Below are 14,267 nucleotides of genomic sequence, written 5' to 3' on the forward strand. Positions count from 1 at the left end.
GTCGCAGTACCTACGAGTACTTTATTAGAGCGAGTAAAATGTGTGAGAAGACTGAGAAGTACTAACAAAGGCTTTCATTCATTGACACTGTATGTTTGATAATTATGAGTAGCTACAGCTTGGATTTCAGACTTTTCAGTCTCATTCTGGCAAGATAAACAAGGTATATTCTATTCTATTCTATTCTATTATGTAAAATAAGTTTACCTTACCTTAGCCCCTGATTATCACTTCCAATTCCAACATTAATGTCCATTTCTTTTAGTCATAGAAGTGAATCACTTCTACCTTAACTTACTCGGACTCACCTCAGTCTCTGATCAATAAGAGTCAATAAAATTGGCAGTACGAGTACTTTATTAAAGCGAGTAAAATGTGTGAGAAGACTGAGAAGTACTAACAAAGGCTTTCACTCATTGACACTGCATGTTGGATAATTGAGGAGCTGGGTGCAAAAAGGGCAATAAATGAAAATCATCAAACTGAGATATTTAACTTTAAAGTTTTCAATAAAATTTTTCATCAAAATCCTTGAAAAGTATGTTTACAAAAAACGCTGTAACTCATCGAAAAAAAAGTTATCACTGCAGTTCAAACGCTGGAAGATAGAGCGCACCAAAAAGCTCTATTGAAAAAACCGTTTTACGTAAGAAGGGCAAAAATCCACATTTCCCTTTTTGCACCCAGCTCCTCAATTATGAGTAGCTACAGCTTGGATTTGAGTACCTACAACTTAGATCTGAGTACCTAATAATTATGTACATACAACTTTAAGACCACAATTTTGAGGTCCCTGTCTAATCTCTCCGTTTTCAATAACTACCTTTATATCTATACCTACCTACTTACCGACCTACCTAATGAATGTTTAGAAAATTCCAGTGTCTAGAAATATGTTCATATTTCTTCAAAATCATCAGAAAATCCTCCTCCTATCTCATATGTACGTACATTATTTACGTATACGTATCTAATTCACAAAACTCCACGTCTTACTGCCTTGGCCCTGGGCCAGAAAATGTGGCAATGTATTTCGCCAATGAAATGTTTTCAGCCCTCTCCTCCTAGAAAATTGTGCCCTAAGCCCTCTTTCCCGAGGAGGAGGAGGAGGAGGAGGAGGAGAAGAGATGAAAAGATCAAAAATGTGCACAAAATGAAGACGTAAACGCAACAACAATAATGGAGAGTGCCAAGTTAGTGAACCAATTTCTATATGTAATTGCAAATCTCTTGAGAAAAACAAACTCAAATTACCGCATTATAACATTCATAATAATCGTAATTAAGTCATTGTGAAGGACATACCACGAATGAGGTACATCTTAAAAGTAATAAAAATAAAGAAAGTAATAAAAACATCTGGTAGGCACCCTTCCAGTCCTATGCAACGCTCGGCGTTGCTTCAATGTATTGAAATGAAATTATGCTTCAAAATCAGCACCTAAGCTTCTTCAATCTTGCTCAAAAATCATTACTTTCTTCTAAAACACTGCCATTTTCTGAAGGTTCAGGCAATTATTGCTACATATATGTAATTGCAAATCTCTTGAGAAAAACAAACTCAAATTACCGCATCATAACATTCATAACATACCAAGAATGAGGTAAATCTTAAAAGTAATAAAAATAAAGAAAGTAATAAAAACATCTGGTAGGCACCCTTCCAGTTCTATGCCACGCTCGGCGTTGCTTCAGTGTATTGAAATGAAATCATGTTTCAAAATCAGCACCTAAGCTTCTTCAATCTTGCTCAAAAATCATTACTTTCTTCTAAAACACTGCCATTTTCTGAAGGTTCAGGCAAAGTTCCATTGTCCGAAAGTTCAGGTAAAGTTTCCCCTAAACTTTCGCATCTTCCTTTCCATTTCCACCTTCTTTATTATCTTCTTCTTTGTCTCCAGACAATTCGTCTCCAGGTTTTGACAGCAGATAATTCCAATCTTCTTCCGACAGCACATTGGTGGAGGTGTCCTGGAAGAGTGAAGGAAAGTTGTGAGAACTTCTACGTAAGTCTGGGAGTAGCAGGTGTGCGGTGACCTGTATTCTCAATACATACTTAGGTACGAGTCTAGGTATTACTTAAACCTAGGTAGGTGTCACTAAAAAGTTTCGAGATTACCTAGTTAGGTATTCTGCTAAAGTCTCTACCCACGTTTGGCTGTGGATGCCATCCTCCCATTTTCCCTCCTCGCTCATAAATATCTCATTATCTCACGAGTGATAAATCAAACTCTTTCGCTCGAGTTGCATTGTTTTTGTAACGTGATTATGATTGCCGTGACGTCATAGCTATTTTCGGACCGCCTGACTCAGGCATCCTGACGTACCATACCGCCCTGGCGTTATCAACACGGGGACATAACGCTTCGGATCACCGGGTATTGGAAATGTGAAAAATGCTTCGGCGTTTAACCCTCGTCATGTTAACTAAAGAGCCAGCCTAGTTAGCTTGGCTGGTAGTGCGTCTGCCTTGTAAGCGCTAGGCCGCGGGTTCGATTCCCACCCGGGGCGGATTTTATCCTGAACGGATAATGTTCGCTCTCGGACGTCATATTAAAACACAAGCCAGCCTAGTTAGCTTGGTTGGTAGTGCGTCTGCCTTGTAAGCGCTAGGCCGCGGATTCGATTCCCACCCGGGGCGGATTTTATCCTGAACGGATAATGTTCGCTCTCGGAAAGGCTGGCTTTTCTCTTCGATTTCGGAACGATAATACCTTAGCAGTTACAGGTAGAGGAAGACGTAGAAGGAGGAGCAAAGAACCAGACTTGTGAAAGTTTCACAGTTTCTCTTGCAGTCTCCTGACTATAATTTTTCTCCAGCTTTGACTGATTCGTGTCATCTAAAGAGCCAGCCTAGTTAGCTTGGCTGGTATTGCGTCTGCCTTGTAAGCGCTAGGCCGCGGATTCGATTCCCACCCGGGGCGGATTTTATCCTGAACGGATAATGTTCGCTCTCGGAAAGGCTGGCTTTTCTCTTCGATTTCGGAACGATAAGACCTTAGCAGTTACAGGTAGAGGAAGACGTAGAGGGAGGAGCAAAGAACCAGACTTGTGAAAGTTTCACAGTTTCTCTTGCAGTCTCCTGACTTTAATTTTTCTCCAGCTTTGACTGATTCGCACCGCAATGAACCTGCTGTATTTCGAGGAGGAACTAGAGAAAAATAGAAAGCCGCACAAAGGAAGGGGAAAAAAAGGAATAATCTTTCCCCAGAAAACACACCAACCCACTTTCACCACACACCACCCGGTTTTGAATGCGGGACTAAAAGTTTTCTTAATTAATTGTGTAAAACCGCCTCCTTCCTCTCCTCCTCCATACCAACCCTCCCTTTCTCCCCCCCCCTAAAGTTATTTCTGGGGTGGACGAGGGAGAGGACTGCTGTATCTCGAGGAGGAACTAGAGAAAAATAGAAAACCGCACAAAGGAAGGGGAAAAAAAGGAATAATCTTCCCCCAGAAAACACACCAACCCACTTTACCCGGTTTTGAATGCGGGACTAAAAGTTTTCTTAATTAATTGTGTAAAACCGCCTCCTTCCTCTCCTCCTCCTCCATACAAACCCCCTCTTTCCTTTCGAGGAGAAACTAGAGAAAAATAGAAAACCGCACAAAGGAAGAAAAAAAAGGAATACCTAATCTTCCCCCAGAAAACACACCAACCCACTTTCCTCGGTTTTGAATGCGGGACTAAAAGTTTTCTTAATTAATTGTGTAAAACCGCCTCCTTCCTCTCCTCCTCCTCCTCCATACTAACCCCCTCTTTCCCCCTCCTAAAGTTATTTCTGGGGTGGACGAGGGAGAGGTTGTAGAATTTCTCTCTCTCTCTCCCCCCATCCTGTATTATTACCCCTCCTCCCCCATACTAACCCCCTCTCCCCCAAAGTTATTTCTGGAAGAGGATGTGAAATCTTTCCCCTCCTGCTCTTGCTCAGCAATTTCTACCGGGGGTGAAATTTCTTTGAGGGAAATAATTGAAATTCCGAAGTCTCACCACACACCAGTGTTTCCTCAGTTTCTGGGAGAGAAAGATTGGATTTTTAAGTACGGGGTTCCCACTTGCCGCAAGTTTCATCCGATTTTTTTTCTGAATGTCCTGTAGGCAATGCAATTTGAATGAGAGTTTTCCCATTACACACGACACGATTTTTTCCCCCCCGAACATCATTCAATCGATGAAGTCAAGTGAGGGCAGTTTCCAATATTACCATACTCTCAATTATTAACTTCTTGGTATTCTCGTTCCCGTAAGTTTCATCCGATTTTTTTTTCTGAATGTCCTGTAGGCAATGCAATTTGAATGAAAGTTTTCCCATTACACACGACACGATTTTTTCCCCCCGAACATCATTCAATCGATGAAGTCAAGTGAGGGCAGTTTCCAATATTACCATACTCTCAATTATTAACTTCTTGGTATTCTCTTTGTCGAACAGTTTGTAGAATTTTGATAAAAAAACATGTTTAACCCTAGAGGACTGTTGTTCATTAGGTTTTAGTCTCCATCACGAGATGAGGATCCTATATTATGTTGACTCTCTTTTCTAAAAGAGTTCAACAGAATCACTAATTTAGAAAAAGTCAGCAAGCATTGTGCCACTCTCCCACCCACACAACTAACCCCTCAGTTATCCGTGAAAATAGTAACATGTTTAACCCTAGAGGACTGTTGTTCATTAGGTTTTAGAGATCAGGATCCTATATTATGTAAGCTCTCTTTTCTAAGTGAGTTCCACAGAATCACTAATTTAGAAAAAGTCAGCAAGCATTGTGCCACTCTCCCACCCACACAACTAACCCCTCAGTTATCCGTGAAAATAGTTTGCGCAAAGTTTTTTTTTAAACAAATCGGAAAACTTCAACCCAATGTTGTTGATGAAATGTTTGGTAATGAAGTGAGGGTACACGTTGACACCAGAATGGGAAACTTTTAGCTGGAAAATGAACTCGGTTAGAAACTGAATTGACTGGAGTTTCTGTTATTCAGTTAACCCTTTGTTTTCTTCAATGTTGTTTAGTTTGAGATAATGGTCAAGTACGATATCATACATATTTCTAGACATGGTCTTCACTTGACTGGAGTGGATTATGGACTGTCGGGTACACGTTGACACCAGACTGGGAAACTTTTAGCTGGAAAATGAACTCGGTTAGAAACTGAATTGACTGGAGTTTCCATTATTCAGTTAACCCTTTGTTTTCTTAAATGTAGGTAAATAGTTTAGAGAGTGAAAAATAAAACAAAGCCAGTTCTAGGTACCCATGTAGAAATCGGTTCTGGGTAACCTATCTTTGGCACATCCACTAAAATCAGCGCCGGACGGGAATCGAACCCGACCTGGCGCTTACAACTCAAACGCGTTACCTTCCAAGCTAACTATAGGTTGCATGGGTATTTTGTTTGCTAAGTTGGTAGTGCGTCTGTCTTGTAAGCGCTAGGCCGCGGGTTCAATTTCCGCCCGGGGCGGATTTTATCCTGATGGGATAATGTTCGTGGTATTGGGTAATATTTTGTATTGGGTAATATTTTGTGCGAATCTCACAAAGGGAAAAAGTAGAATGTTATTGTAACTTCGCCCCTGTAGGAGGAACTGTATGGAGTTTTGTGTTTTATTTTTTCATCAATCAACAATTTTGACTGCTGGGATAAAGTTTTTTTTTTTCATCATTGATATTTGCCAGGCAAAAATAGATATTGAAATGAATAAAAAATGCTAATCAGATGTCTAATTGGGTAATATTTTGTGCGAATCTCACAAAGGGAAAAAGTAGAATGTTATTGTAACTTCGCCCCTGTAGGAGGAATTGTTCGTGTTTTATTATTGTAACTTTGAAAAATACTCGTATTATGACTGGGTAATATTTTGTGCGAATCTCACAAAGGGAAAAAGTAGAATGTTATTGTAACTTCGCCCCTGTAGGAGGAATTGTATGGAGTTTTGTGTTTCATGTTTTCATCAATCAACAATTTTGACTGCTGGGATAAAGTTTTTTTTTAATCATTGATATTTGCCAGGCAAAAATAGATATTGAAATGAATAAAAAATGCTAATCAGATGTCTAACCAACCTGAAATGTTGAATCAATATAGGCGTTATTTTCATATTAGAATAAGAAGAAAAGGAAGGAGAAGAAGGAAATGAATACGAAGTAGAAGAAGAAGAAGAAGAAGAAGAAGAAGAAGAAAAAAAAAAAGACGAGCACGAAGAAGGAGAAGAAGAAGAAGAAGAAGAAGAGCAAGAAGAAAAAAGAACAGACATAGAGAATAAAAGAGAGTGAAGAATGGGTATGGGATGAGTAAACAAAGAGAAGACAAGCACGAAGAAGGGGAAAAAGAAGAAGAAGAGCAAGAAGAAAAAAGAACAGACATAGAGAATAAAAGAGAGTGAAGAATGGGTATGGGATGAGTAAACAAAGAGAAGGAGGAAAAAAAAGACGAGCACGAAGAAGGGGAAAAAGAAGAAGAAGAGCAAGAAGAAAAAGAACAGACATAGAGAATAAACGAGAGTGAAGAATGGGTATGGGATGAGTAAACAAAGAGAATGGGAGAGAGAGAGAGAGAGAGAGAGAGAGAGAGAGAGAGAGAGAGAGAGAGAGAGAGAGAGAGAGAGAGAGAGAGAGAGAGAGAGGGACAAACAGAAAAACGATTTTTAAATAGTTATAAATGGTTCCAATTGAACCTATGTGGGCCGAATAGAGGCCGTTTTTCCAGGGCGAGTTTTACAGTTCTCTAAACCGCCTAGATACCCTATGGTATCTACATAGGTAGGTAGTACTCGTATATGTAGGTATGTATTGGTACCTTTCCCTCAATAATGTTCTGAATTTGAGTATCCAGCAATTTCAATTTCCGTAGATAGAATCCCAGACCCCGTTTTCGTCGGAGCCGTTTGTTCTGGATTTTCTTCAGAAATTTTCTCGTGGCCATGTCCAGAAGTTCGACGTCAGAATCTGAGTCCGAACATTTGAGCTCGTCCACACGGGTTTCTTTTGGATCCTAAAACAGGATGAAGTTATAGGAATGTCAAAAAACGACGATGAAACACTTATCTCTTGCTAATAATAATTGACAATATTCCCAAGGATTCTAGTTAGGCACTGGATACTGGTGATAATAACCACCTGTCGAAATAGAAACCATGCTCAGTGTGTCTTAACTTCACTGTTCTGTAAGAAACTGGTCGTTCATATGTCACAAACCCCAAAAGTGCTATCTCAACTCTCAACATGATTGTGAGTTGTGTTGTGAGCCTCCTACTTTGACACAAACATATTTTGTATGAACGCCGTGAAACTATTTGAGTATGCAATGTGCAATGTATAAAACGTACAATACATTGCTTTCAGGTTACTTTGCACATCCACTAATCCCCTGTTTCATTTTTCGTAGACGTGTTAATTAAATGATGGTTAGTTACTCTTCCCTTACCCCATGATACCCCTTATGGCTTCCTTAGACAGGTATTTATAATTTTACACACAGCACTTAGGTAAATAGGTAATAATTATCGGTATTCAGTATTAACATAAAATACTATAAGAGGCTATGGCTATTTCAATAACAAGAGCCGTTTTTTAATTCGGTTTAATGTAAGAGCATTTATCAGGCTCTTAGTGTTATTGGCTTGTTAAATCAGCATTGATTCAAATGTGTTTTAACTGGCCGACAATTTTAACAGCCTGATAGAAGCAATATAAACCGAGCCCAAGTAGGTATTTTTGTCTCTCGTGCACCCAAATTTAATAATCAAAGTTCTTCCATACTTGACCCAACAGAATGTCGATATTCTCAATCTGACGCCTCATGTCCTCGTCCAGATGAAACACAGACGGTATCACTCGTTCATCATCCTCAACAGATGCTCCGTCAGACCTCTCCGTTAGATTTCCGCTGGACGCAGCGTTTGGCTCCCTGGTTAGAAGTGCTCGAAGGAATCGGTCGGTTTCGGAAGAGAGGTCCGAGGCCGAATCAGTTTCGGCCGTGCTCGGTTGAACTCGGGATCGGTCTAAGAAGTTGGAAACTCAAATCACCATATGCGAATCACACAGGCGACTAGTTATAAACTTTTCCCCGAATTATTAACCAGTTTCTCCGATTGTAGTATCCGTTTGTATTACACAGGGAGTGACACAAAGTAAACCAGTTTTCTCCTAGAGGTTTTGGTGCAAATCAGAACTCAGTACGTCACGGTACAAAAAAAAAAAAAAAAAAAAAATGGGGAATAAGAAGTTGGAAACTCAAACCACCATATGCGAATCACACAGGCGACTAGTTATAAACTTTTCCCCGAATTATTAACCAGTTGTTCCGATTGTAGTATCCGTCTGTATTACACAGGGAGTGACACAAAGTAAACCAGTTTTTTCCTAGAGGTTTTGGTGCAAATCAGAACTCAGTACGTCACGGTGCAAAAAAAAAAAAAAAAGTTAGTCCAGGATTTCTAGGGTCTTATTTTCTGGTCATAAATTGACCAATTTGTCAGGTGAGCTATAGGTAATCTATTCCACTTATGTATACTTCATTACTTCCCCAGTGTGGTAATTCTTCTTCACATTCTCCTTTTTTGGCTGAAGCACTCTACCAAGAAGATTCATTTCAACATAGGTACATATGTAATCAATCTACTTAAGTCATGCATACCTACTTCATTAATCTCCAACGTAGTAATTTTTCTCATTCACCTATTTTTGGCTGAACCACTCTAATTAGATGCATTCCAAAATATATGTAATCCCAATTGCAGTAATCTCTTATCACTTTGCCTAACGTGTTAAAATTTTGTTTGGCATGTGTGGCGTCCTGCTGATGCCATTTGGCTTCTGTAAGGGTTAGGTAGGGGTACATTTATTATCTAGATATTAGATAGAGATTATGAAGACACGTAGAAAAAACCCCCCTTTTGAAACGTTCGTCAGGAAAAGTTGAAACGAGCCCTGGCTGGATGGTACAAAAGTGTAGAAATTAATAGAATTTTCTTTCGAGTTGAAAACTAGACCTATTAATCATAGCTTTTTTGTAAACTTCGAGGGAGATATTGTTTACAAAATTAAAAGAGCGTAGCTAAGTTTCCTGTTATTCATTGGGGGAAAAAGGGAAAATAACATAACGAGATATTTTTTGAAATATTATTTGAGATGGTTGATTTATGATAGGGTGTATAATAGTTTGTATGAATATAAAACCAAATATCAATATAATGGATATAAAACCAGATATTTTATTATTATTATTTTCTCTAGCTCTGGGTTCTGCCGATTCTACAAAGTCCGATAAAAAAGAAAGCATCAAGATAAAGCTGCTTGCTTTCTTCCTGTCAGTTAGGGAGTATTTTTGCAGGTGTTCTTGGAGCCCTGGATATTTCGAAGACTTGTGGGTAGATGTATGTATATTACTATAGGTACATAAATATATTTTCACATTATAAAATTCTCTCTTGTAATAAAATATTGTTTATAATTCTAGGTAATTAAATGCTATTTATATCTACCTGTACCATGTTACCTATACCATATACCTTTATCGACACTTCTATTTTGATGTTCCGAGAATCACTATAAAGTTAGGCCACTCTAAGAGGATTTTCGATGTTATTGGCATAGGGTTTTAAATGTTATTTAAATTCAAAAAATCCCAGTTAATAGTAGATTTAGTACGCTGTTTGTTTTATACGCGTTACTAGCAGGACAAGTTGTGTGAATTAAATACACAAATGGTTATAATTTTATTGTTTAAGCATAAAAGAGGACTGAATCTTGAACTGAAGGGTGATAAATGAGAGAGTGGAAATCGTAGCCTATATTTTGTCCCAATTTAAGTCACTAATACAACATAGCAATAGCAAAGAATTTCAGTCCGAACTTCAGTCCTCGATTTTTTTCCGACAAAAACACCACATATATACGGTAGTACAAAAGCCAAGGGCCAAAGTGCACAAATAGGAAGCTCTTGAATTCCTCAATATAAACAAGTGAAAAACATGGTTCTCTCGTGTGATTCTTTTCAACAGTAAAATTATTTATGGTAAACCCTCACTAACCACAGGTGTGACAATTTTCACGTCAATTGGCTTGGTATAAGTGGCTCAAAAGTTACAAGATTTTTGAAGAATTAATCATACCTCTTTTATTATGATTATTTTTGAGTTTGACTGGATTGAGTTCTTATCGTCCGAGAAGCGAAGATAGAAGGAGGACAGAATTGGAAAAAGCCAACCGTTCTGAGAATGTACCTTATCTCATTAGGATAAAATCCGCCCCGGGCGGGAATCTAATCCGCAACCCAGACTGGTTACTAGGTTGGCTCTCAATAGTTTGTTGCATCACTTTATCCCGACTTTCCTGTCTATAGTACCTACTGTGCTTGAGGAATTCCTTAAAGCCAATCCTAGGGTACAATTTCGCCATGAATAAATATTTAAAAAGTTTCCTTTGCTTACCGTGACTGAGTATGATGTGACCGTAGGTCTAGAGTAGCTAGAGTAGGGACGACGGCTGAATAAATATTTAAAAAGTTTACTTTGCTTACCGTGACTGAGTATGATGTGACCGTAGGTCTAGAGTAGCTAGAGTAGGGACGACGGGTCGTGTAGAAATCTGATTCGTAAACCATTTTGATATTAGTAAAAATAAATAAACTAAATTAAACACACAAAAAAGTTCGTTGATTAGTCGAAAACGGTCAGTTTAAAACTGAGGAGTTGGACGAAATTTGGATTCTTCTCGTCAGAGGGACGGGCGAGGGGAGGTCGAAACGCACACGATTTTTTGACTTGATTCCAAGAGTTATGCATGCATAGAATTGTATTATTATGAGACCTCATGTACGGTATAAGCCATGTTTTTTCGCTTTTTTCATGTAATGTGTGTTCTTTTCATGTTTTGTACAATCATTTTGTTTGAAATGTCAATTGAAGAATAATCTTTCGTCGTTGGATGACTATGACTTATGACAGTCTCGCTTTTTTCATGTAATGTGTGTTTTCTTTTTATGTTTTGTACAATCATTTTGTTTGAAATGTCAATTGAAGAATAATCTTTCGTCGTTGGATGACTATGACTTATGACAGTCCGGACAAGATATTGTCACCAATAGGTTTTTCTCATATGAACGGATTTCGTAAGTCCCGATGGTATCAAAAAATTTAGTAACTTACTCAGACTCACCTCAGTCTCTGATCAATAAGAGTCAATAAAATTCGCAGTACGAGTACTTTATTAAAGCGAGTAAAATATGTGAGAAGACTGAGAAGTACTAACAAAGGCTTTCATTCATTGACACTGTATGTTTGATAATTATGAGTAGCTACAGCTTGGATTTCACCTAATATGTACCTACAACTTTAAGACCACAATTTTGAGGTCCCTGTCTAATCTCTCCGTTTTCAATAACTACCTTCATAGGCTTCATATCTATACCTACCTACTTACCGACCTACCTAATGAATGTTTAGAAAATTCCAGTGTCTAGAAATATGTTCATATTTCTTCAAAATCTTCAGAAAATCCTCCTCCTATCTCATACCTATACGTACATTATTTACGTACATATACGTATCTAATTCACAAAACTCCACGTCTTACTTCCTTGGCCGTGGGCCAGAAAATGTGGCAATGTATTTCGCCAATGAAATGTTTTCAGCCCTCTCCTCCTAGAAAATTTTCCTGCTCCGTCCTCACAATGACATATTGATATAATAATTAAGTACCCACCTATAAACTACGATTAATAATTTACAATATACCTAACATCAAAATGTCATTACTGGGGTAATGCTAAAGTTCCCTCTATCTCCATCTCCTTTCCTTTCTCTCTTCCACTTCCTCCCTTCCTTTCTCTCCCTCTTAGTTTTCCCATTTCCATTTAATCGTACGGGAAATCGGGTCAAACGAATATACCTCATCTGTGGATGGCATATTTATGTTTTGCGTTTTAATTGTGCCACTTTCGTCACGGCTCACGGCCAGTCATCGGTGAAAGTAAAATGTGGATTCCAGAGTGTTGAATTGTTGATACCAAGGTCTCTGATGAAACATCAGTTGAAACAGTTGACATTGTTGACAGTCGAGTCACGTACATTATTTACGTACATATACGTACGTATCTAATTCACAAAACTCCACGTCTTACTTCCTTGGCCGTGGTCCAGAAAATGTGGCAATGTATTTCGCCAATGAAATGTTTTCAGCCCTCTCCTCCTAGAAAATTGTGCCCTAAGCCCTCTTTCCCTCGAAACTGTTGATTCACGGCAGTCAAAATAAATGTTGTGTTTTCGAGATGGCATATTTATGTTTTGCGTTTTAATTGTGCCACTTTCGTCACGGCTCACGGCCAGTCATCAGTGAAAGTAGAATGTGGATTCCAGAGTGTTGAATTGTCGATACCAAGGTCTCTGATGAAACATCAGTTGAAACAGTTGACATTGTTGACAGTCGCGTCTGGCGACAAGCTACCCTAGGCTACTCACATTATCCTCATTCAGCCCAAGTCGAGTAAAGCCAGCAGTACGAGGTTGTTTAGTTATCCCATCATCCGGATACCAACCACGCGAACTGTTTCTTCACTTCAGTGAACTATTGGTATATTGGTAAACTAGTGTATTCAACGTGCTATCGCCGCCGGCCCACACAGTCTTTTCAAACATGAAAAATGTTTCTAATTTCGGTACTACGACCGCTCTCTAGCGGAATATTGAGGAAGTTTTTCTCGTCTCATTTATTGAGGGAGAAACAATTTTTATGAAATTTTTTTCATTGAGAGAGAGAGAGAGGGAGAGAGGGAGAAAGAAAGAGAGAGAGAGAGAGAGAGAGAGAGAGAGAGAGAGAGAGAGAGAGAGAGAGAGAGAGAGAGAGACAAACAGAAAAACGATTTTTAAATAGTTATAAATGGTTCCAATTGGACCTATGTGGGCCGAATAGAGGCCGTTTTTCCAGGGCGAATTTTACAGTTCTCTAAACCACCTAGATACCATAGGGTATCTAGGTGGTTTAGAAAACTGTATGAATAGGTACCTTTCCCTCAATAATGTTCTGAATTTGAGTATCCAGCAATTTCAATTTCCGTAGATAGAATCCCAGACCCCGTTTTCGTCGGACAATTGAACCTATGTGGGCCGAATAGAGGCCGTTTTTCCAGGGCGAGTTTTACAGTTCTCTAAACCGCCTAGATACCCTATGGTATCTACATAGGTAGGTAGTACTCGTATATGTAGGTATGTATTGGTACCTTTCCCTCAATAATGTTCTGAATTTGAGTATCCAGCAATTTCAATTTCCGTAGATAGAATCCCAGACCCCGTTTTCGTCGGAGCCGTTTGTTCTGGATTTTCTTCAGAAATTTTCTCGTGGCCATGTCCAGAAGTTCGACGTCAGAATCTGAGTCCGAACATTTGAGCTCGTCCACACGGGTTTCTTTTGGATCCTAAAACAGGATGAAGTTATAGGAATGTCAAAAAACGACGATGAAACACTTATCTCTTGCTAATAATAATTGACAATATTCCCAAGGATTCTAGTTAGGCACTGGATACTGGTGATAATAACCACCTGTCGAAATAGAAACCATGCTCAGTGTGTCTTAACTTCACTGTTCTGTAAGAAACTGGTCGTTCATATGTCACAAACCCCAAAAGTGCTATCTCAACTCTCAACTAAAGGTCGAATAAAGGGAACGGTAACTGGCAATGTCTAGACCTAGCGCTTACAAGGCAGATGCTCTACATTCCAAGCTAACTAGCCTGGGAACACAGCTATTAATACTGATTACGCCCTATATTCTGTAGAGGTAGAGAGGAAAATCTGTACACTAGCTGTACATTTTCATCGCCATAGTTCACAGCAGTAGTGATGAAAAAGTCTACAGCAGTAGGCCACTAGTATAATTGTGGTCCAATTCTCAAACTACATTGAGGGCAAAGGAGCCAAAAAATCATACCTGGCTGGGATTGAACCCACGCCGTCCTGTTTACTACACCACCGAGGCAGGTAGTGGAATGCAGTTGTAAATACTATTAAAGTTGTTTATGTTTACTGTAGAGCGTAGAACAGTAAAGCAGAACTGTGGAATGCAAAGCTTGTGATAACGCGATATTAAAAGGAGATGTAGGAAGAGAGAGAGAGAGAGAGGAAGGAAGGATGAGAGGAGATAGGAAGAGAGAGAGAGAGAGAGAGAAAGGAAGGATGAGAAGAGATAGGAATAGGAAAAGAGAGAGAGAGAGAGAGAGAGAGAGAGAGAGAGAGAGAGAGAGAGAGAGAGAGAGAGAGAGAGAGAGAGA

At 39.0% G+C, this 14,267-nt stretch overlaps 1 protein-coding gene across 1 annotated transcript in view; it reads right to left on the minus strand.

Moving 5' to 3' along the window:
- Positions 1-1,661: 1,661 nt before the first annotated feature.
- Positions 1,662-14,267, minus strand: part of LOC113469214 — a 40,334-nt gene continuing 27,728 nt past the window's right edge. Inside the window, exons 7-11 of the mRNA XM_026826736.1 lie at positions 13,220-13,414; positions 11,151-11,166; positions 7,762-8,003; positions 6,800-6,994; positions 1,662-1,971 (exon numbers count right to left, since the gene is read on the minus strand). Of these exons, the coding sequence (XP_026682537.1) occupies positions 1,840-1,971; positions 6,800-6,994; positions 7,762-8,003; positions 11,151-11,166; positions 13,220-13,414 (780 nt within the window). The 3' untranslated portion in view covers positions 1,662-1,839. The remainder of the gene's footprint in view (positions 1,972-6,799; positions 6,995-7,761; positions 8,004-11,150; positions 11,167-13,219; positions 13,415-14,267) is intronic.

This window comes from Diaphorina citri, unplaced genomic scaffold (genome assembly GCF_000475195.1).
Source record: "Diaphorina citri unplaced genomic scaffold, Diaci psyllid genome assembly version 1.1 scaffold991, whole genome shotgun sequence".
Lineage (NCBI taxonomy): Eukaryota > Metazoa > Arthropoda > Insecta > Hemiptera > Psyllidae > Diaphorina > Diaphorina citri.